We start from the raw sequence: 25,061 nt of genomic DNA on the forward strand, positions 1-25,061 counted from the left end.
CTTGTCTTTCTGAGAACAAGCCATTCTGACAGGTATAAGTTGATATCTCACTGTGGTTCTGATTTGCATTTCCCTGATGATTAGTGATGTTGAACACCTTTTCAGGTACCTGTTGGTCTTCTGTATGTCTTCTTTGGAAAAATATCTATTCAGATCCTTTGCCCATTTTTAAATCAGATTGTTTGCTGTTGATTTGTATGAATTCTTTATGTATTTTGAAAAACAGACCCATATCAGATATATTATATGCAAATATTTTCTCCCATTCAGTAGGTTGCCTTTTCCTCTTATTGAGCACTTCCTTTGCTGTGCAGAAGCTTTTTAGTTTGATGTAGTCCCACTTGTTTATGTTTGCTTTTATTGCTTTTGCTGTTGGTGTCAGATTTAAAAAATTATTGCTAAGACCTATGTCAAGGAGCTTATGTTTTCTTCCAGTTGTTTTATGCTTTTCAGGTCTTATGTTCAAGTCTTTAATCCATTTTGAGTTAATTTTTGTGTATGATGTAAGATAGTGGTCCAGTTTCATTCTTTTGCATATGGCTGTCCAGTTTTCCCAGCACCATTTATTGAAGAGACTGTCTTTCCCCATTTTATATTCTTGGCTCCTTTGTCATAAATTCATGAACTGTATATGTGTGGGTTTATTTCTAAACTCCCTTTTCTGTTCCACTGATCTATATGTCTGTTTTTATGCCAATACCCTACTGTTTTAATTACTATAGTTTTGTAATTTAGTCTGAAATCAGAGAACTTTTTTTTAAGTCAGACACCTAACTAAGCAAATTAGATCTATAACAATGTGTGTTATCTGAGGGCTCCCAACACTTCCTTCCATCTACCTGTTGAGAATGATTACTTAAAAAGTGTATTTATTGAATTCACTGGACTAAGAGTGTAGCTGCCAAACAGATTTTTGTGAACGTCTTATGGAAGGAGAGAAGCTAAAAAATATTACACACAGCTTTCTGAAGATAGTCTTGCCATTGAGTGTAGTACTTGGTACCTTTGCAGTGAATGCTTTATTGCTTGCAAATATCTCTGTGCTTCTGCAGAAAGCATTTCCTCCATAGCTCATACCAGCACTGGCAAAAGCATAAGAAACCAAACAGGAGAAGATCAACTTTTTACTTTTGAGGTGGAAAAATGTGTATTTTATCAGGCTAAAGCCAGTTCTAACACCAGTAACATCTTACTTTGCTGACTTTTTAGAAAAGGAATGTGAAACCTGAACTGGACTTTTAGTGATCACTGAAGGCCATCTTCGTTCAGGTACAGATATCTTCGAGCGCTCCAAAGAGCAGAGGTTTACACAAAACAGACTTAAAATACTAATGATTATGCTGAGTTTATAAGCAATAATAAAGAACATGATGTGAATTACATGTCATACAGGAGAAAATAAATCAAAGATGTTATCTAATTCATCAATTCAACATTTACTGAGTACCTACTGGATATCAGGCACTTTTCTCAAGGGGAAAAAGAAGAGCGGCCATCCCTAGGTCTAATATTTGACAGGGGTACACTGTGGGCAGAAAAGGGTTTTAACAGAGGGAAGGGAGGTGATGGAGAAGGTTCACAGAAGTGCCTGCTCTAATCTAGGAGGGAAAAAAAACTTGGTGGGGGGAGGGAGGGCACCTAATCAAAATAGACTCAGATGGCTGAAGACACAATTTAAAAACAGAATCTCCATAGACAAGCATAACTTTCCACTATCACCTGTCCAGAATAATTTAGTCTAAGAACATATATAAAGAAATCATTTTGTATTTGAAAAGAAATCTCTAGAACCAAAAGGTTTAGAGTCAAGGGAGAAACTTCAGTAGCAAACACAGAGCACGACAGAACTAACATAAGAACAAGCACAATAAACACTTCTCTAGAACTTATCTGGACTCCAGGCACTAAACACTTCACATACATTAACTCATGCAATCCTACCTACAATCTTCTGAGGTATGTGCCATTTTATCTTCATTTTATAGTCAGGGAAGTGGAGGCTCAGAGAAGCTAAGCAACTTGACAAGTTTAAATGGGCAGTTAGCAGCAGAACTGAAATGTGTATGAGACAACCTGGTACAAAGTATAAAAACACGTGGACTTGGATCTACAGGTTAGTTGTCTGGACAGCAAAGAGAACAGTGTTTGTAAGACACTGTACTTCCACATATAGACCATAACTTCTTCTGGAATGATAGTAAGATACCCAAGTGAATGAACAAACTGTGTCACTGCCCCCAAACTACTTACTTTAAATAATAGGAGTGTAATTTTGTTTTTAATGAGAAATTGTCTAAACAGAAGAACTTTGGAAAAATAAGAGGCCAAACTAAAAAGACGAACGTTATTTACAAATATTTCACTCGGGAGTTACTTTAAGATCCATTAAGCACCACCGCTGATAACAACAAGAACCTGATGGGTAAAAAGTACTATCTGTGAATTATGAAAGTACTGCGAAACGGCAGATTTGCTCATATATGTGCAGGGACCAAAGATTGAGATCAACAACAACAACAACAAAAAACTGGCTGGAAAGACAGAAAAGGTTACTCACTAGAAGTGTAAATATTATTGTTTGTGACTTTTCAGTAATTCAAAGAGACTGCAAATGGAAAAAAAATACAGTGCAGGAAACAGTATGAATGATTACTACTATTAATTATCACTTGCTGAATATCTAGCATGTTCCAGGCACTATGTTAAAGATTTTACATTTCCTATTTAATTTTGGAAAATGTGTATTATCCGCAAACACCAGTGTGGGGGCGGTGCTTGCCTAAGGTCACAGAGATAGTAAAGTGGGGGAGCTGAAGCTGGTTGGTGGCTCCCCCCAAAGCCACAGGTCTTGCAGACAGAATAATATATATGCAACACTGTAAGATTCCTCACTACTATACACATCTCAACTTCTAGTAAAGCTACATTACAATATATAAGTGATTAAAGAAAATATTTTGATGTCCGTAAAAGTTGTTTAAATTATGTGGGTTTGTAATGAAGGATTTTTTTAAGGACCTATCTGAATACCAAAATATTTTAAATTGCCATAATTTCTCAATCTAAGTAAGTATTTCCACTGCCATGGAGATCTAATGGTTTCTGTCCAGGCAGATAAATGACTAGGGGGTGTGGGGATGAGGGACAGAAAGTGAGCCCAAATGTGAAGAACCACAGTGTTGGGAGCCTGAACTCTTCTGATGGAGACTGTGTACCAAAATAAGTAAGAATAAAAAAAGCAGATCTCTATACTTTACCTAATATTGATTTATTTATCCCAGTTCAGGGTCCTATTTCCTTTCTTTTTCAAATAAAAAATGAAATTTTCAGACGAATCCATACACATTTGCTAGTATCTCAGGTCAATGAGAAATTTCAAGCAGAAGTAATCAGACAGGCAGATATGTTCCTAATTCTGCGTCTGCAGTTTTCTGTTTTTTGATTAGGAATGTCAATAAGTGACAACAGGGAGGCATGTTCACAGCAGAGCTGCAAGATTCTAAATGTGAATAAGAGCTAACAATCTACTATGCTCACCATCTTATCCTCACAGTTGCCTGGGGTCTGGTTCACAGCTTAGTTTCTATAACTTTTCTTAAGTTTCCATACTGTAGCTTGATTAGAAAATATTTCTAAGAGCTTAGAAATTTCACTTTGAAATAATTTTAGCCTTACAGAAAAGTTGCAAAAATAACAGAGTTCCCATATACCCTTCACCCAGCTCGCCTAATGTTGACATCTTATATGACCATAGTACAATGATCAATACAGACTAAAATAGAAAATACTAACATAAGACTGATCGAATTTCATCATTCATATTGTTTAAAGGTACACAATTTTTAACATCGGCTATTTTAAAAATTAACATTATTTCTATCATCCACTAGAATATTATAAGGAATCCAGAATACCTACTGGTATCACTACAAAACAATCAGGTTATCTTCATTTCCCAAGTCAGTCCTCACTCATTGCTCAAGGCCTATTGAGGAAGAACAGCATGATGTAACTTGGCTCCCTCCCTACCCCTACTTAACCCGCAGGATATTAGCTACTAGCCTGAGTATCCATTCAAAGGACGGAAAGCAAACACCAGGCCCAATACTATGAAATAGCGGAGTCCAAGCTTGGGTCAGGTGTTTTCTATTAAAGTACAGCGTGAAGAGAAGGCTTTGTTTTTCACTTCAAAAGACCCACCCAAATGTACACTACTGTCCTATGAATGAGTAACAAATTGAAAATAAGTGTTTTGGCTTTAGTGTAGGAAAACTCACAGTTTGGGACTTCAGCTGTTGTATTCAAAAGTAGTTATGTAGCTTCCAGTTTTTCAAGATTATGAAACTTTACCAAATGCTTTTTGTGGTACAAGGACAGGAATGTGAACAGAATCATCTACTTGATTCCAAATTAATAACATGAGATGATAATTTATTTAAGACAAGAAATAATCCTCTGTGTAGGCCTTAGTGTTGTCAGCCTACCACCAGAACTTTCTAACACATGAGAGACTTTCAAATGCGCTCCAGACAGTAGCTGATAGAGCTGTTGTGTAGCTTTTGCACATGCACTTGAAAAAACAAAGCAACCGCTGCTTAAAGTGTTGTTTTTTCAATTAAATGAATCATCTCTCTGTGCAGTATTCATATACTAACATGTCTTAAAAAGAGATTTCCAAAGAGAAGTTTGAAACCAAAAAAAATGGATAGAACGGAGACCACAGTTAAGCTTTCACTTCTGCCATACCATGGCTCTAGCAATATAACCAAGTGGCTAAAAGGCTAGAATGGGTTTCTCCTACAGAACTAGTTTTCATAACTAGTGGATTTACCTACCTGACAATTAGGGATCATTTATATACACAGGCTCATTATAGTTACAATAGCAACTGGATTGAAAGCATTCTGAGGTGTGTCAAAAGCACCAACTTTGTGTAGGTTGATATGCTGTATGCTTAAACTGTATTTGGTTGGTTGAGATATTAAGATACTTGCCTTCTAGACAAGTCAGGTGGCGAAGATATTAAGAATTTGTAAGAAAGGGGTGCCTGGATGGCTCAGTTGGTTAAGCGTCTTCCTGCAGCTCAGGTCATGATCTCAGGGTCGTGGGACTGAACCCCACGTCGGGCTCCCTGCTGAGTAGGGAGTCTGCTTCTCCCTCTTTCTCTGCCCCTCCCCCAGCTTGTGTGCGCACGTGTGTATGCGCTCTCTCTCAAATAAATAAACTCTTTAAGAATTTGTAAGTAAATCTTTAATAAATGATTGTGCTGGTAATTAAAGGGAAAGAAATTTCATTTATTATTTTTTTTAAAGATTTTATTTATTTATTTGACAGAGAGAGACAAGCGAGAGAGGGAACACAAGCAGGGGGAGCGGGAGAGGGAGAAGCAGGCTTCCAGCCAAGCAGGGAGCCAGATGCGGGGCTCGATCCCAGGACCCTGGGATCATGACCTGAGCCGAAGGCAGACGCTTAACGACTGAGCCACCCAGGCGCCCCTCCTTTATTATTTTTTAAAGATGTATTTATGAGAGAGCATGCAAGAGCACAAGAGCATGTGGGGGGAGGCGGAGAGGGAGAGAGAGAATCTCAAGCAGACTCCAAGCTGAGTGAAGAGCCTCATGTGGGGCTGGATCTCAAGATCATGAGATCATGACCCCAGCCAAAACCAAGAGTAGGACGCTCAACTGACCGCGCCATCCAGGCGCCCCTCATTTATGATTCTTGAGCAAAAGCAAGATGGGCTCAAATGCTGAGTTGCTTAGTGATATTCAGGATTTACAGTTAAAAAGTATTATTTTGGGGTAATGTAGCTAACTTTTACTAGAGGGATATTTATTGTGACTGGGCAGTCTCTGAGCTTTCTGGATCTGTGATTGGATATCTTTTATTAGCTTTGGGTAGGGACAAAAGGTCCCATTTTGTTAACAATACCTAAATGTATCACTAACAGTTAAAATAAAACAAATTACTGTAACTGATGCTCACGATATGGATTGTGAGTCAAAAAAAAAAGGTATGCTTATTTTTAATAATTCTGCCTGCAAAGGCATATCTGGCTGACTATATTTAAGTATAGAACAATTGTTTTTAAAGATTTTTATGGTTAAAATGAAAGAATTAAGGGACTGCACGGATAAGCCCCATTTATCTGGGAACAAATACACTGGCAAGCCTCTATCCTTAATAGCACCAGAAAAATATATATCATGAGTCACTGCTTTCATTAACCCTCAAAAGTTGTCTCATCTCAGCTCTCATTCTCTAGGACAGGGAGCTCACCACCTTCATCTTTAGAATCCCAGAGGGCCCTGCACAATTCCTTATACAAAGAAGGTGGGCAAATACTTGGTACCTTGATGAGTACCTACAACGTAAGCAGTGTTTGATAACTTTACCCTTGTGTAAGGAACAGGAGAAGACGAGAACTAGGCAAACATCACCCCAAATTTTCATTCTTGGCTCAGTAGAAAATAACATAAACCAGGAATGGCAAGTAGGTCCCACCTCTGTAACTCGAAGCGACGGAGGTGGACAGGCTTTCCGGCAAGCCTCTGTTGAGGTTCAGCTGGATCAAGGGCTCCGATCACCCGGGGACGTCTGCCGGGACAGAGCGGCTGGAACAGCAGCAACGCCAGCCCAGCGCAGCATCAAGCCAGACAAGACTAAACAAGCACCAAAAATGCTCACAAATAACCAGAAAGCAAGTCTCAAAAACAAACACAAAGCTAACTCCTTTTTTCCCCATTTTTCAGAGGAGGTTACATGCGATTCTAGAGATGGGTCCTTTGAAGTCAAATACTGGCAAGGTTTCCTATCTCTAAAGGAACTGGAATCATTATGGGCATTTTTTTAAAGTGCTTTTGAATATATATCTATGTTTGATAATCTGATTACACTAGAGTCTGGTAAACTCCCCTCTTTTCTCACACTGTCTTAGCCAAAAAAGTCAGTGTGACTCACCATAGTCATCTTCTATTTGATCCTATGTATCTCATTTTAGTCACAAACTTGCCTAAGTAGGAGATAAATGTAATAAAAGCAAGAAAACAAAAGAGGAATCCTGGTGTGCTTTTTATTGTTTTTGACAGAGGACCCTGACCCCCTACCCTCTAAGCCGTGGCCCTGGTGAGGCAGGGTTAAACCTGACCTTTAGTAACAGAATCTGCATGGAATGTGCTGGGCCTTGTCATCACTGCAGCTTCTCAACGCAGCTACTGTGGGTGACCGGCACCTGGGTGCACAGGCTGAACGAGGGTTGGGGGAGGAACCCAGAGTTCCAGAAGCCACACCCTTTCCAGCCTCCCTGTCAGGGCCCTTGCTACACAGGAGGCTCGTCCTTACTAAGTTTTCCTTGATATCTTTTTCACTATCTGCCTTGGACAAACTACACAAAACAAAACTTTTTAAATATTTGGCTTACAGATTGAATCCCACCTAAAAGTAGGAGGAATTTTTTATTTTTCCAACTCCCCTATTACAGGATCTCTCTCCCTCTATCTCAGTAGCCCTAGAAACAAAAAAATGTCACCCATTACTTTTATAAATTGAATGAAAGGACACTGTAACATTCTAATTTCTTTTCTTTTTGCTCAAAGTGTCCCATATCTTCCAGGACGCAAATTAAGAACTCAAATGTTCTTGTAGTTTTGAATTGTTCAAAGATGCCTGTTTCGTTCTGTGATTTTACCAAAATCCTTAGCAAAAAATCTTTATCACCTTAGACTCCAACTCGACTGGTGGTCTGGACAGAAAATAATTACTTTGTTCTTATTTTCAAGTGTTTTTTCCCCTACTGATGTGTCATATTTAATTTAGGGTACAAGCTTAGTGCAGCAAAAATCACACCCATACACACTTTTACTCTTCTCATTCCCTTCTCCATCTTCAGTATGCCCTTCTTAGGAATCTCTGTTCTCACCAAACATGTCTGTGCAGACAACATAAATCAAAGGGTGTACATGGAGACAATGAGCACTGAGTAGCTCCTATACTATTACAGAAATGGCTAAAAAGCATGGGAGAATTTTGTTGTCGGTTGGGATGGTGATGGACATTTTAACTAGTATCAAATTCAGAATCAAGAATAAACAAGTTATTTACTCTTCAACTTGAATAAAAAGTTTTTTTATAAAGTACTTTTTAGAATATTTACTTAAAAATACAAAGTATACATGAAAAATCTAAGTCAGTACTTTATACATTGTATTATGACTGAAAGAATAATCCACTGGCCTCTGATTTCTATTACAAAGCTATGATTTCATCTTAAAAAACCATCAGCATGGTGTCATAGTCTTAAATAACCAAGATGATTTTATTTTCATGTTGCTTCAACAGTTGCATCTGAACTTGAAGCTTGCATTTCTTCTAGTTACGGTTGTGCAACTCTGTAACACCTTGCAGGGAGAAGTCTAAGTATTTAGACCTGATGGCATTCTTAACAATCCTCTAAAGGGCACTGCAAGCTTCTGTTAAATATTCAGAGAATCCAAAAACTGTAACATTCTTACAGGGAATCGTATATCCTTCCAAAATATGCCTATTGTTTACCTAAAGCTCAGTAAGAGTAAACCTATAGGTTATAGCTGCGAACACACTTCAGAAACTAATTATAAATGAAACAGTTAATGTATAGTTATCCAACTTTGCAATGAACTTGAAAAAGAAAGAATGCGAACCTTCAATTAGTGAATTGTTATAAACACCTGCTGTGTAAAAGACAGAACTATAAAAAATATCAACATAAATATAAACAGAAGACAAAGTTCCTTCCTCCAATAAGCAAAGAGCTGCAAGAAAGGAAACACAAACACGTGGGAAAATGTGGTTTGGCTGCATTCAGCCCCACAAACTACCCGTGCTCACCCTTGGCGGGTCACAGAGTGGACTCCTCAAGTGAACACTGGAAATCCCTGCCCAAGGACAGAACCACGGACGCCTGGCAGAGTCGGCCTAAGAAATACAGCAGCCAGTGTGTTTAAGCTTTATGCTATCAAGTTAAGGAATCAACACAATTTGCAGAAATGCCTTAAATAAGCAGATCTGATGTAACATGACCTCAACTTTTTACCAACCTTTGAGCTCACAAAACAGCAAACACATTACTGAAGACATGATGTGGTATGTGCACCGCTATATGTAAAATGGCTCAGAACCAACTCAGCATTCAGACTGCCTGGGTTCAAATCCTGCCTGTACCCTCTAGTATTTAATAAACCTGTGGCCTTGGGCAGGGCACTCGAACTCTTCCTCAGTTTCCACACCTACAAAATGAAGACAGGAAAGCACCTGTCTCAGAACTGTCATGAAGATGAATAGGAAACAATCCATGGAAAGTGGTTATCATGCCACCTGTCATACTCTAACTTTGAGAAACGTTCTGTGCTATGGTTGGTTTATTATTAGAGTTATTATCATTAACAATGTTAACAAAGTAAAAGGGTGCTGGACAGGAAACCAAGACTTGGACGACCAGATGAAAGACAACCTCTCTGAACCCCCTTCTTATGTTTAGTGGAGGTGACCACAAGGCCTCCCACCCTGGGTTGTGTGTGATGTGGATGAGATGTCTGGCATACGGTATCTGCTCAACAGACAACTGAGGTCTTTCCTAAGGATCCAGGTGATACAAGGGCATAACTAAATACACTGTTAAATGCTAGGAAGGGAATAAACAGGTGCTATAATTCTTGGGGAAGGAAGAAGAGAAGAGACCTTCAAAGAGGGGTAGAAAGGGAAGGCCCCTCTGTAGTGACACATGGTCTAAGCCCTGGGGAAGGAGAAGGAGCCGGCCATGAGCAAAGCCTAGAGAAAGAGCTAAAATGAAAGTTCAATGAGAAAAGACATTTTCATCATTCCTCTTCACCACTCTAGCCCCAAACCCTAGAAAATGCCTGGCACGCAGCAGGTGCACTACTGAGTCGTGCTCAGTAACAATGTTAGAGGGAATGCATAAAGAGTATTTCTGGCAGAGGGCACGACCGACATAAAGGTCCTGGTTTAGGTAAGCACCACCCTGGTGTGTCCACAAAGAACCGAAGGGAGGCCAGCAGGGCTGTAAGGGGAGACAGTGTGACTGGAGCGTGCTGGGTGGGCGGTAGGGGATAAGGTGGGAGAGGGAAAGGGGACCGGAGGACAGAGGACTGTGTCAGCCAGTTTAAACGCTAGGTTTTTCTCTTCTTTCAAAGAGACGCCACCGAAGGGTTTTAGCAGATAGTGGTATGATCTGATTTATTTCACTAAAAGACCACTCTGGCTGCTGTTGAGAGGATATTTTAGGCAAGCAAGGATGGAATCAGGGAGACTTTCTGAGGAGCCAATGTACCAACTGAAGCAAGAGGTGCACCAGAGGCTTCAAGGCCAACAGTGGACTTGCTGACGGGCTGGGGAATGGAGAACCGTGCAGTAATCCATAGCTTTCTACTTCAGCAAGCAACAGAGGGCTGCGCTATTTACTGAGACAGGGACGAAGGAACAGCCTGGGGAAAAGGAGAATAAAAACCAAGAGTTCTGTTCTGAACTGGTTGGCCTGAGACGTCTTGGGTGAGAATGTCTGCTAGAAAAGCTGGTCACATGAGGCTGTAACTTCAAGGAGGTGGTCTGTGACAGAGCTATAAATGTGCAAGTCATCTACAGGAAGACAGTATCCAAAGCCAAGGGGACAAGATGAAATAATAAGTGATGGGTCTTTGTCGAGTAGTAACAACCATGTAATCGATCAAGTTTCTCTTCTGGCTGGGTTGTCAGAAAGTTCCAAACACAACATAAATCTTAGGGGAAAATTATCTTCTTAGAGATTCTAGACATGATAATCTACCCCTTTTACTTTTCTTCTTCTTTACAGTGTCTAGTCTTCTTTCATGCAAACTCTCGGTCTATATACTCTGAGAAAGGAGAAACAGAAGAAATGTGGTAGTGTAGTGACATGAATAGGGAAGTCAGAGGGACTGGCACCCACATTACCTTGAGAAGTCTCCAATTACAGAAACATTACCTTAAAGTTATCTGGCGCCCTGTGCCTCTCTCAATGACTCCAAGCTCCTCAAAAGCATGAACTCTTTTAATCATCTTTGCATTGCTGTGACAGAACCAATGTCCAGCTCAGGAGTACAAAGGCAATACATGTATACTCCCATCTGTCACATATCTGTAAATGCAAGGGGCTGAGGCCTTGCTCCAGTCCTTGAAAACTTAGTTCTAAATTGTTTTAAACATAGCATAGTGTGTGATTAAATACCAATAAGCAATGCACACAAATGTAAGGTAAGTTAGGGTAAATCTTCAGGGTCTGGATTGGAAGACTTCAAGGAAGAAAAAAAAAAAAAAAACACCCAAAACTGAACCGGCTTTGGAAGATGCAGTGTTTGGAGACGTGGAAGCATATTTCAGAAAGCAGCCAAAGAACAGAGACAGTGAGGAGCCTATTCTGGCTGGAGGGAAAGAATTTTGAAAAACCACAGGGGGAAGGGAGCTGGAAAAACCAGTGAAGAACACAGTGTGGACATCCACCTCATATTTGAGACTTTCAGGAAGTTATAAATTTCAAAGAGATGTTTAAGGAAGATCACACAAATTCAATGTGTAGAATGGAAAGGAAAGCAGAGAAACTGTCAGGACTTAGTCTAGGCATAAGTTAGTAAGAATCTCATAAAAAGGAGGCTGCAGGTTCCAAAAAGTCAGAGTCCACCAAAACTTAGTGAATGATGTGATATGGACAGAGAGAAAGAGATCATGAGATTTATCATCCAGGGCTTGAGACCCACCGGGTCAGATCAGTAGTATGGTTAACAGAAATGGAAGCAGCAGGAGGAAGGATTTTAGAAAAAGGTAGTAACTTTAATTGTGGGCAGGGTAAGTTTCAGAGGACAGTGGCCACTCCCTGTGTTCAGGCTTCCCGCCCCTTGCAGCACACTGTGTATGAAACCTGCTCAAGTCCTTGTGGAGAAAAATCTTCCCAAGTAGTATTCTCACATAAACACAATAGAGAAGGTCTTCCCATAGATTACAATCTCTCCGTGGCTGCAAAAGCAAACTTGAATGGATAAATGCATAAACACAAAAATGAAAGAGGTGGCCCAAATGGTCTACTTCTACAAAGCACTGTGAGTTCACATTCAGATGTTTAAAAAAAAATACTACTATGTGAAAAGATGCTCAACATTGTTGAGCCATGAGAGAACTGCAAATTAAAACCACAATGAGATACCGGTACACAACTATTAGAGTAGCTAACAACATTTCTTTAATCTAATGACATAACAAATGATGACAGGGCGCCAGAGCACCTGGAACTCTCATACATTGCTGCAGAAGGGGACAACCACTTTGGAAAACAGTCTGACAGTTAAACTTATTTATTAAACGTATACTTTCCCTCACTTCTAGGTACCTACCCAAGAGAAACAAAAACATGTCCCCATACAAATACGTATATGCAAATTTGTAGCAGCTTTATTCAAAACCATTAAAAACTGGAAACTCAAATGTATCTCAACTAGTGAAGGGATAAACACTGCAGTACCTCCGTACAATGGGATACTACTCAGTGACAAAAAGGAACAAACTACTGGGACATGCAAAAATATGAATGAATTTCATAAGCATATTAAGTGAAATAAGCCAGGCACAAAATGCTATATGGTGTACAATTCTACTTATAGGATATTCTGGAAAAGGGAAAACTAAATATTCTGTATTTTTATAATGGTGGTAATGATAAACATTTGTCAAAAGTCATAAAAATGTATATTCACAAAGGGTGAATGTTCCTGTATCAAAATTACTCCATACACCTGACTTAAAAAAAAAACTATAGCATTTTAGCATTTGCTCAAAGACAACTGCTAAAGCATAATATTATTATCTATGATTACTCTGAAAAATTCTAGACACTTCTTAACGAGCTAGAATATTACAAATGTCCTTAATGCTGAAAAGAAACAAACTCGACGCTTTTTCCCTCTTCAGCCCTCAAAACATTCCTATGCAAAGACAGAGTGTAAGGATGTTAGCGAGTGTGCAGAAGCTGCGTGAATGCTGGTTATTGAGACACTAATAAAGTGAGTCTTGTTTGCTGGACAGCTGTTGGCTCCATTGTTCTTTGGTCACACACAGAAAAGGAAAGCTGTTATGCTCATGGAATGTGACCTTCTCATTGGAGAGCTGTTACGTCATGCCCAGAAACACTGCCGAAGAAATCCGTTCTCACCATGCACCACGAAGAAAATGGTGAAAACAAAAACAACAATCAAAAACCCAAGAAACTATATGTAAAGTCTAATGATAAAAAAGCTGTACTACTTACAATCAGATCACTTGTAAGAAACATTTGTCGATACAGAATATTCTGGTTTCTTTTCTTATGAGTAATGTTTTGTCTCATCTTACTATCCTTACCATAGAACCTCCATGTCCAAATATTTTTTTTTTTACTTTTCAAAAGACATTTTGTATGACCAGGCTAATTCCATACAATTATGAGAGTAATTACTTTTTGTATTATCAAATGCCTACCTAGGTACTTTGCCATTTTACAGTTTGGTCATTTATAAACCATTTTCACTTGGACAGGGTTTTCAATTTCTTTGATCATCATGCACAGCGACACACGTGTTACATTGCAACCCAGTACACAGATGCATGTGTACCTGTGCAAACGACACTGAGGTTTTACAAAATAAGACTTGTCCTTACCTTGTAAGATGTTCTCTACTATTTCCTTTTGCATTAGTTTTTAAAATGTTGCCAAATATCCACACAATCCATATCATGACCTACCATTTTCAAAACCACTGCCCCAGAATCTTTTAAAAAAGAAAACATTTCATCATGTTTTAAACACAGGCTTTTAAAAATTCATTTAATTATTTGTTTTGAAACATACGAGTGACCTTCCCTAAGGCTGACTCACAAGTCATCACACTCTGTTCCCCCCTGGGGATTCCCACGCCTGGCTGGGGTGAGCAGCAGACATGGAAGGGATGGTCAGAGCCCACGGCCCCGCTGCTCCCTCAGCTGCCAGCCACTACATGTGGGTGGGAGAGGCCTCGGCCAATGCAGGCCTACAAACACTCACGGGCCTTGCTTGCTTTCCATTCACACACATTCTTATTCCTTAACCTCTATACACACGTACACACGCACAGAATGAAATAAAATTCAACCAGGAAGAAAAAGAGTTGCAGGAGAGAAGAAAGTTAAGTTTTTCCTTAACATCCATGGATCTCAGTCATGCCTACTGCGCTTAGTTTCCAGCACCACGGATATCAGAACAAGTTTAAAAGACTGAATTGGCATGTTAATCACATGCAGAAAGTATTTTCAACTATCAACAGTTCTGAGTTTTTAAACTGCTAGCCTGGGTGGCTCAGTTGTTCAAGCGTCTGCTTTCGACTCAAGTCATGATCCCAGGGTTCTGGGATCGAGTCCCGCATCGGGCTCCCTGCTCAGCGGGGGAGTCTGCTTCTCCCTCTGCCTCTGCCCATGATCTCTCTCTCACGCTCTCTCTCAAATAAATAAAAATCCTTAAAAAATAAAAAATAAATAAATCAACTGCTAGTCAATATTATATTTTGCTATTCCACAGTGAAAATGGTGGTCATTTGTGATAACTAGAGAGAAATTTTACATGAAGATTGGAAAACTTACTTTTAAGGACTCCCACAAGGGAAACTGGACCAATGAGAAAGGAATCTGAAAAGAAAAAAAAAATCAAATAAATTAGGCAGGATCAGAGTTTGCCTAGGACTACTATCATGAACCTATAATTATTATTTAGAAACCTTAGTTTGTTTTGACTTCATGTATATAATAAAGCTAACATTAAATTTATAGGTAGGGTAGACATAGTTTTCAGAAAAAAAGTTAAGCCGCAACTGCCCGTAGAGTTCTACTAACTTTCTGAGCCCAAGGGACATAAAATGATGGTGTGAAGCCCTTTGGAAGCAGAAAGAGAAGCACAATACAGAGATCAGGCTACCAAAATGACAAAATAAGTATTTCCTATCACAAGCAATAAAGACTTTAAAGACCTGACATTTTTCTGCTGAAGAGCTAACTAGAGCTGTCTACTCCTCAGCAGGCCAAGTGTTAAGAGTTTAAAACAGAAATGGGGAGGAGGAGGGAGATGAAGGGGGAGAGGGAGGGACGGGGTCCAGTGTGGGGCAGGAGGAGACAGTGGGGGGAGCAGGAAGAGGGAGAGGAGGGAAGGGAAGAAGAGAAGGGAGAGCAGAGGAGTGGAAAGGAGAATAGGAGGGGCAGAGAGGAGGGGGGAGCAGGAGAGGAGGAAGGAAGGGGTACACAGGGGAGGCCTGGGGAGGGATGGAGCAGGCAGGAAAGAGAAAAGAGGAGACACACAGAGCCACTTATAAGAGGAGGCTGAGAAATGGGGACAGAGGAACAGAAAAGCAGCGTGGGCGGTGGGAAAGGAGCGCAAGAGCGAAAGCGGGCCTGTGGGCAGGCTGGTCCCCAGGGTAGGCTAGGGGAGGGCTCATCTGCAGTAGCCAAACGGGAGGCTGAAGACAACTGGCACACTTGGGGGCAGAGTATCTGCAGTCAGTTGGTTAACAGCAAGAGCTAGAATTACCAAGCACTTCTCAGGTGTTAGGCACTGAGGCACATAATGCTAATGAGCACTTCCTGAGCTTTATTTCATTCCTCTCAACAACTCTGTACGACAGTTAGGTATGATTAGTGTCCCCATGTTACAGATGAAGATGAGGTGCAGGGACGCTGCGTAAGTTGACTAAAGACACCCTGTGAAGCCCAGACAACCTGACTCCAGAGCCTGTCTACTACTCTACCTGGAAGACATCTAAGTGCATTTATCTGAACGTAAATTCACACTCAGTAGACTCTATTTGCTTTCCATGACACCTTCTAAAATTTGAAAACAGAACCACACCTCCCTATTTCCTAAGACAAAAATACCTGAACTCCAGTCACCACTACCCACTCGCCTCTGTGACATCCAGTCACTGGCCAGAAGGGCTGTGCTGGGGTGATGCAGCTGTGAGCAGGCCCCGGCTCCAGCCCTGTTCTCTGTCGTCAGCTCAGCTGCCAGGGAAGAGTAAAACATTATCGATATGCATATGCATATGGGTGTGTGAGTGCTTGAAATGTGTGAGTGCTAGAGACCATGGTTTTGAAAGCATTAATGGGTATTTACCTTCATGAATCAAGGGCATCAAATTACTTCTGAAGTACCTATACTGAATCACAAATTGAAAGTCTAGCATCATCTGTTACTCTGCTGGAGCGAATGATGGTCCTGAGTTTGGGAGTGGACACAGAAAAAACAAATCTGTCTTTCCTTCAGGCAGGAATTGGCAGTAAGGAAAAAACAATCGATGACAACAGCCTAGTTTAGGCTGACAAAGTGGGATCTCAGAGAAGTTTGCTGTCTTTACAGTAGGCAGCACCCCACCCTGTATGCAAAATTCCACAACAGGAGTGAAATTTAGTTTAGTATTTTTGTCACCAAAATGTGAAAGCTTCTGACGGAAAGTCCATTCTGAAACTAAAGTTCAATTAAATTAACTATCTAAATTCCTCCAAACTGAAAGTATAATAGTTTATTAAAAGGTTTTCTAAATTAAAAAAAATGTATAGTATGTAATAAAATATCCAAGAGGACTAACAAGTACTAGGATTATAGATGATTTTCATTTTCTTCTTTGTACTCTCCCCTCCCAGATGTAAATTTATCACATTTTAACAAGAATGTAAATATTTCATATTTATAAGATGAAAAAAAGGCCTTTAGCTTATTGTAATGATCCATGGTCTTTACTTCTTGATTAAAATAACCTGGGGCGGGGCGCCTGGTGGCTCAGTCATTAAGTATCTGCCTTCAGCTCAGGTCATGATCCCAGGGTCCTGGGATCGAGCCCTGCATCGGGCTCCCTGCTCCGTGGGAAGCCTGCTTCTCCCTCTCCCACTCCCCCTGCTTGTGTTCCCTCTCTCGCTGTGTCTCTCTCTGTCAAATAAATAAATAAAATATTTTAAAAAAATAAAAAATAAAATAACCTGGGGCGCCTCAGTGGCACAGTCGGTTAAGCATCCGACTCTTGGTTTCAGCTCAGGTCATGATCTCAGGGTCCTGGGATCCAGTCCTGCATCAGGGTCCGTGCCAGCAGGGAGTCTGCTTGAGATTCTCTCTCCCTTTCCCTCTGCCCCACCACCCCTGCCCAGGTGGCATGCACTCGCTCTCTTTCTCTCTCAAATATTTAAATATAAATAAATATAAATATAAATAAATATAATCTGTAAAACTTCATGTTATCTGCACTTTTTTAGTACTTAATAATAGATTTTGAATCCTGTAGATGAACATTTCGCCCATTTTCCCCTATTAAAAGCTATTCATTAAATTGTTCCTTCAAATTTAAAGAAGTAATTTAAAAATCACACAGTTGGAATGGCCAAGCTATTCCATAGGGTATTTATCTTAAAAAGTGAGCCGACAGTAAATCCCAACTTTACTCTCTAAAACGAGATTGACAGTCTAAGGTAATTAAATGCACTGTAAATGCTTAAAATTTGATTCTGGTTTCTGGTAATGAAATATCCCTTATAAGATAAACTCCTGATGTGTAAAAATTTTTCAAATATTCTTCAAGTCAAAATCCTATTGAATGCTTTTTGTCGTTTACAAGATGAAGAAACAATAATGGAAACGTGTTCCACACATGTGGAAGGAGTACTGCCAGCAAATATGGCTCCACAGCTAAAACAAACACTTCTCCCACCTTCTACAGAACATGGGCCCGTCAAAGAACTAGCTCCCGCCCCATGTCTGGTTCGGAGTTACATAACAGTGATGTTTCTTCAAAACGTGGAATTTTAAACCCCAAACAGATGTAAGCTGTTATTCTAAAATGTTTTATAGATGAAGAAAATGAATAGCTGCACTCAGAGGTCTTATATTCCAAAACACAACATACTCCTTTTATTGCACCAAAAGTTACAAAATGGCTCACTGTTGTGACCTTTTTAATGCCTCCATTTAAGATGTTTTGTTTGAATAAGGTTGTTACGACCCAGGGCACTAATAAGTGAGCAGCAGTAAACCCAGCTACCATCAAAGAGGCAGATGCAAAGGGGAAAAAACCTGCTAAAATTCAACATGGATTCCACTTAGTAATAAACATAGCAATAATGCTGTATAAGAGTGCATGTGAGGATTCCATGGGAAGTAGATAAAATTAAATATAGGCGTGGTGAGAAGGGGAATGAGTGCTGGGCATTACTAATGAAATGAAGAATTTACAAAATTACATTATGAACCTGCTTTACCTCTTATTAACTATTGGACCAGACGCATCACTAAAGCCAATCAATGCTTTTAACCCCGTGATCTTAAAAGAAGTGTCTGTAATCTTACAGTCCTTAAAAAATAATGAAGTGATTTATAACAAACCAAGGAGATATACAGATATGATTTCTAAGGTATTATCTGTAAAATTCTCTTTTTCAATGGAAAAATCACATTAGAATAGCAACACTTTAAAAATAAGACTTGACTAGAAGCCGCAATGAACACAATACTACCATGAATGCCCTAGGAAGTATAAGAACAAGAAAGTGTATTTTAAAAGCTGGAAACCTATTGTACCTTGGCAGAAATAACCCAAAATTCTCTAGCAATAAGACCCCCCCCAAAAAAAAATCAGAAACTTTTTGCTAAGACCTCAAATTAGAAAGGGTTTGAAGTACAGCATGGGATTGGTTGGCCTGTCATGGATATCCCACTGGCTCCAAGAAGTGGCCCGTTCCAGTTTTCAAGGGATCCTACAAGTGACCCACAGAGACGTCTCCTTTTTGTTGCATGACAGTGTCCAAATTTCTGTGATTGATTGAGGGTTTTCCACTTTATTGTTACATCAGTAACAAAGCTGTTCTCCTCTTAAATACGCTGTGTCTTTTCCCATTCAACCCCAGGGGTAACAAAGGACAAATCAAGTTGAAGACCTAAAAACCTTGTGCCCCTCAGTGACTACTGTTCCAAAATTTAAAATTAAACAAAAAAAGTGAGAGCCATTCAAAGTTGGTCTGCTAGCATTTGACAGGACAGAAAAGAATTCCAATAGTCAATATACACTGATTTTTCAACTGAACAACCATAATCCATTTACATGCACTGTACATAGAGAACAGAACATCTACCTAATAAAGGAAATTAACCTAAAAGTAGGAAAAATTTACAGTGAATTATTCCTTAGGTTTATAAGAGATATTAAAAAGTCCTAAAGTATCTTTCCCAAAAAAAGCACAAAATAGATAAAAGAGTATCAAAATCTAATACAGAAAAGGAAATGTGTGTAAGTGGTTTGACTCTTAAGCAAATCTTTTAGAACTCAGCCAGGAGCTCTGAGGATATCACCAATCACTAACTCCGTGTGCTAGGCACAAGTCCTTAATAAATGTTGGCACTGAGGTAGTGATTCGATTTTCTTTCTCTGCGTTCTACAGAATCATCACAGTAACTGTGTCTGGGTGGAAGGCACTCCCCCAGGATATGTGTACATGTGACTGTGCCAGTCACATAGTACCAATTATGTAGCAAAGATAACAGCAATGTCAAATTAGTCCATGGTCCACTACACTTCTGAAGTCCTAAAAACAAGTTCCACTGTTTTTACAAGGTGAAAAGTATATATATTTGATGCTACTCATGATAAAAGAAAAAAAAACCTCATCAAGATGAGAACACAAGGGCACTTCCTAGGACGCCTAGGTGGTTCAGTTGGTTAAGCAACTGCCTTCGGCTCAGGTCATGATCCCGAAGTCACGGGATTGAGTCTCATATCAGGCTCCCTGCTCGGCAGGGAGTCTGCTTCTCCCTCTGACCGTACCCCCTCTTGTGCTCTAATAAATAAATAAAATAAAATCTTTAAAAAAAAAAAAGGGAACTTCCTCAATCTGATAAAAGACTCCTAAAAAAAATATATAGCTAACACCATTCTTCAGGATGAAAGACTGCTTTCCTTTTTTTTTTTTTTTTTTTAAGATTTACTTATTTGACAGAGAGAGACACAGTGAGAGAGGGAACACGAGCAGGGGGAGTGGGAGAGGGAGAAGCAGGCTTTCCGCTGAGCAGGGAGCCCAATGCGGGGCTCGATCCCAGGACCCTGGGATCATGACCTGAGCTGAAGGCAGATGCTTAATGACTGAGCCACCCAGGCACCCCTGAATGCTTTCCTCTTAAGATCACCAACAAGGCAGAGGTATCTGTTCTCACTTAATTCAACACTACACTGCACGTTCTAGGCAGTGCAATCAGGCCAAAAAAAAAGAAAGAAAGAAAGAAAAAGAAAAGAAACAAAAAGCATAAAAATTGAAAAGAAGGTACGCCTGAGTGGCTCAGTCGTTAAGCGTCTGCCTTCGGCTCAGGTCACAAATGATATGATTAGTATGCTGAAAATTCTAAAGAATCTTAAGGAATCAATACACAAAAAAAAAATCAATAAAATTCCTAATTACTAGCAGCAAATTAGTAAAAAACAAATGTTAAAAAAAAAAATCTGCCTAAAGGTGAATTAAAATTCAATTTAGGAAAAAAGTTAACCAAAGACTTATAGGACCAATGTACTAAAAGTGACCAGACAGGGGCACCTGGGTGACTCAGTGGGTTAAGCATCTGACTCTTGATTTTGGCTCAGGTCATGATCTCAGGGTTGTGAGATCAAGTCCCGCATCAGGCTCCGCACTCAGTGGGAGTCTGCTTGAGATTCTCTCTCTCCTTTTCACTCTGCCCCACCCCCTGCTCCCACTGCCCCTCTCTCTAAATAAATCTTAAAAAAAAAAAAAAGATTCAGAATATATTTTTTAAAAAATTCCTATAGCTCAACATCAACAAAAACCTAATTTTTTTAATGGGCAAAGGATCTGAGTAGACATTTCTCATGAAAAGATATACAAATAGCCCACAACCGTATGAAAAGAAGTTCAATATTACTAATCATTAGAGAAATGCAAATCAAAACCACAGTGAAATATCACCTCATATCCAGTAAGAAATTACCAAAAAAAAAAAAAAAAAAGGACAAGCAAGGAACAAGTACAGACAAGGATATGGAGAAACTGAAAACTCTGCACACTGTTGGTGGGGACGTACAATGATGCAGCCACTGGCTCACTGTTTCCGTGTAACACCCAGTGCTCCATGCAGAACGTGCCCTCTTTAATACCCATCACCAGGCTAACCCATCCCCCCACCCCCCCCTCTAGAACCCTCAGTTTGTTTCTCAGAGTCCATCGTCTCTCATGATTCGTCTCCTCCTCCGATTTCCCCCCTTCATTTTTCCCTTCCTACTTTTTTTTTTTAACACATAACGTATTATTTGTTTCAGAGGTACAGGTCTGTGATTCATCAGTCTTGCACAATTCACAGTGCTCACCATAGCACATACCCTCCCCAATGTCTATCACCCAGCCACCCCATCCCTCCCACCCCCCACCACTCCAGCAACCCTTAGTTTGTTTCCTGAGATTAAGAATTCTTCATATCAGTGAGATCATATGATACATGTCTTTCTCTGATTGACTTATTTCACTCAGCATAACACCCTCCAGTTCCATCCACATCGTTGCAAATGGCAAGATCTCATTCCTTTTGATGGCTGCATAATATCCCATTGTGGACACACACACACACCCCACATCTTCTTTATCCATTCATCTGTCGATGGACATCTTGGCTCTTTCCACAGTTTGGCTATTGTGGCATTGCTGCTATAAACATCAGGTGCACGTACCCCTTCGGATCCCTACATTTGTATCTTTGGGGTAAATACCCAGTAGTGCAATTGCTGGATCGTATGGTAGCTCTATTTTCAACTGTTTGAGGAACCTTCATACTGTTTTCCAGAGTGGCTGCACCAGCTTGCCTTCCCACCAACAGTGTAGGAGGGTTCCCCTTTCTCCGCATCCCCGCCAACATCTGTCGTTTCCTGACTTGTTAATTTTAGCCATTCTGACTGATGATGGGTATTAAGGAGGGCATGTACTGAATGGAGCGCTGGGTGTTATACGCAAACAATGAATCATGGAACACTACATAAAAAACTAATGATGTAATGTATGGTGATTAACATAACATTAAAAAAAGAAATATTTTATAGAGGGGAGCTGTGCCCTGTTACATCAAAACTAGAACACTGATGGCATAATTTATCATGTTCATTTACTGTCATGTGTATCGTATATAGATTCTGCTTGATACTTTATAAAAATATTTCAAATACATCCTTAACTTAAAAAAAATGATACAGCTATTGGGAAAACAACATAGCAGTTCCTCAAAAAATTAAAAATAGAATTATCATATATGATCCAGCAATTCCACTTCTGGGTATATACCCAAAACAACTGAAAGTAAGGTCTCAGAGAGGTATTTGTATGTTCAAGTTCACAGCGTGTAATTCATAATAACCAAAAGGTGGAAGCTAAGTGTCCATCAATGAACAGATACACAATATGCGGACACACACGCACATGAATATGAGCCTTAAAAAGCAGGAAATTCTCACAAATGCTACGGAATGGATGAACCTTGGGGACATTATACTAAGTGAAATAAGCCAGTCACAAAAAGACAAACACTGTCTGATTCCACTTATGTGAAGAAACTAGAGTAGTGAAATTCATAAAAACAGAAAGCAGGATGGTGGTTGCCAGGAGACAGGGAGAAGAAGGAGATGGAGAGTTCTTGTTTAATAAGTACATAGTTTCAGTTCTGCAAGATGAAAAGAGTTTTGGAGACTGGTTGCACAACAATGTGAAAATACTTCACACAACTGAATTGTATACCTAAAAATGTTTAAGATGATAAATGTTAACGTGTACTTTACCAAATTAAACTTTGTAAAAACTTTTAAAAGGTACTATTAATGAAAAGGCAAGCCACAGAGTGAAAGAAAATATTCATAAAACGTATTTGACAAACAACTTCTATCCAGAATATTTAAAGAACTTTCCAACCTTATTAACTAAAAAAAGGCAGAAAAAAGAATCCAATTTTTAAAATGCACAGCAGACTCGCACAAGCACTTCACAAAGAAATATACAGACAAACTGCTAACATAAGCACATGAAAAGATATTCAACATCATCAGTCATCAGGGAAATGCTAATTAAAACACACTGAGGAAAAAAAGGTTGGTGGTTCCCCAAAAAGCTAAACACAGAATTATCACGCGACGCAGCATTCTGCTCCTAGGTATACAGCCAGAATCACTGAACACAGGGACTCAAACAGATACTTGTACACCAATCTTCATTGCGGCATCATTCACAATAACCAAACAATTCAAGTGTCCATCAACAAATAAACTGAAAAATATTATTTTTGTATTATTATTGTGCCATAAAAAGAACTGAAGTTCGTACACAGGCTACCATACAGGTGAACCATGAAAACATCATACTCGGTGAAACGAGCCAGACACAAAAGGATAAATAATATATCATTCCACTTATATGAAATATCTAAAATAGGCAGATTCATAGAGAAACTAGATTAGGGGTTACCAGGGGCTGTGGGGAAAGGGCAGTGGGGAGTTCTTACTCAGTGAGTACAGAGTTTCTGTCTGGGGTGATGAAAACATCTTGGGACCAGGCAATGGTGATAGTTGCACTAGCTTGTGAATGATGCTGAAGTGTACACTTAATGTGGTTAAAGTGGCAAGTGTTATGTTTTGTCTACTTTAGCACAGTTTAAAAACTATTTCTCAAAAAGCACACACTGACAAACCACTGTACAACAGCTAATAGGCTGAAATCAGAAAGACTGACAAAACCATATAAGGGTAAGGATATGTAGCAATCACAACTCTGTATTGCTGGTAGGAACTTAAAACAGGACAATCACTTCCAAAAGGGATTTGCTACATTATTGTTTGATCCAGAAATTCCATGCCTAGGTATTTATCCAAGAGCAATGACAATATATGTCCACAATGGAATTGTCACGAATGTTAGAGCAGCTTTAATCACAACAGTTACTGTCCATCGACAAGAGAAAGGCTATATATAGTGTGGTATAGTCATATGGTAGAATATGGGCAATAAAGTGGAAAGAACTATTGACACTTGCTATGACATTAACGTCCCTTACACACATTATGCTCAGCAAAGGAAGTCAGACATAAAAAGAGTTCATACTGTATGGTTGTTTTTACATAAAGTTCTAAGAAAAGGCAAAACTATCCCAGGTGGGCACACTGACTGGGATGGAATACTAGAGAACATTCTAGGGTATGGAAATACTCAATATCGTAATAGTGATGTGGGTTACATGAGAATATCCATCCTTCAAAAGTATACATCTATCATTTGTGCATTTCAATGGATATTTTTTATTTTTTTGTTAGTTGGGATTCTTAAGAAATAAAGTTAGAAATGCTTTTAAAAGTTTTCCATTTAGTAAAGTTAAAATAAAAATCTATATACAAATACACACACATATACATACATATACATATATACTGATTCCTTCAGTGATACATTTATTTTCATTGGCTTCTTTAATGAACTGTGTGGATCACCCCACAATTCCTACAATGATCACTCAGCAATTAGTATGATTCTTGCTAATGAAACCTGAATTTCTCTTCTGGTGTATAAAAAGCAAATGAAGTTCCTTTTCAGTTCTTCACAGAGTCATTTTCAATATGTTAAGCTGTGTTGATTTAAGCCTTCTAAGAAAACAGCCAGAGAGCAGTTGAGGGAGGTGCTTGAGACTCAGAAATTTCACAACCAGAATTCCTGTCAAAATGTTAGATCTGGCACAGGGTCAGGAAACAGATGTTTTTGGTTGGAATTTGCATGCAACTTTAATCCCTTACAAAACATAATCAGGTTGTTCTTCAGATTTTTTTCTGCGGCTGAGAACAGCGTTTGCATATATAGTCGCTTAGCTTTCCCACCTATGACTCCATCCCTCCCTTTCAGCCAGCACAGCTTAGCTCTTCACTCAGAAAGCAAAAAAGAGGGGTGAGAAAAAAGTTGTAATCAACCCTCAAGCAGTCCTACGAGAAGGTTGATTATTTTGTTTATTATTC

At 39.4% G+C, this 25,061-nt stretch overlaps 1 protein-coding gene across 4 annotated transcripts in view; it reads right to left on the bottom strand.

Annotated features, from left to right (window-relative positions):
* SLC25A26 (solute carrier family 25 member 26) overlaps positions 1-25,061 on the bottom strand; it is a 132,959-nt gene that overhangs the window by 17,040 nt on the left and 90,858 nt on the right. For all 4 annotated transcript variants that reach the window (XM_028110335.2, XM_028110333.2, XM_028110336.2 and 1 more), the window contains one exon: positions 14,647-14,691. In XM_028110335.2, coding sequence (XP_027966136.2) covers positions 14,647-14,691 — 45 coding nt within the window. The remainder of the gene's footprint in view (positions 1-14,646; positions 14,692-25,061) is intronic.

This window comes from Eumetopias jubatus, unplaced genomic scaffold, assembly GCF_037043125.1.
Source record: "Eumetopias jubatus isolate StellerSeaLion01/CBP00866 unplaced genomic scaffold, mEumJub1_p1.0 scaffold_1, whole genome shotgun sequence".
NCBI classification, from domain to species: domain Eukaryota; kingdom Metazoa; phylum Chordata; class Mammalia; order Carnivora; family Otariidae; genus Eumetopias; species Eumetopias jubatus.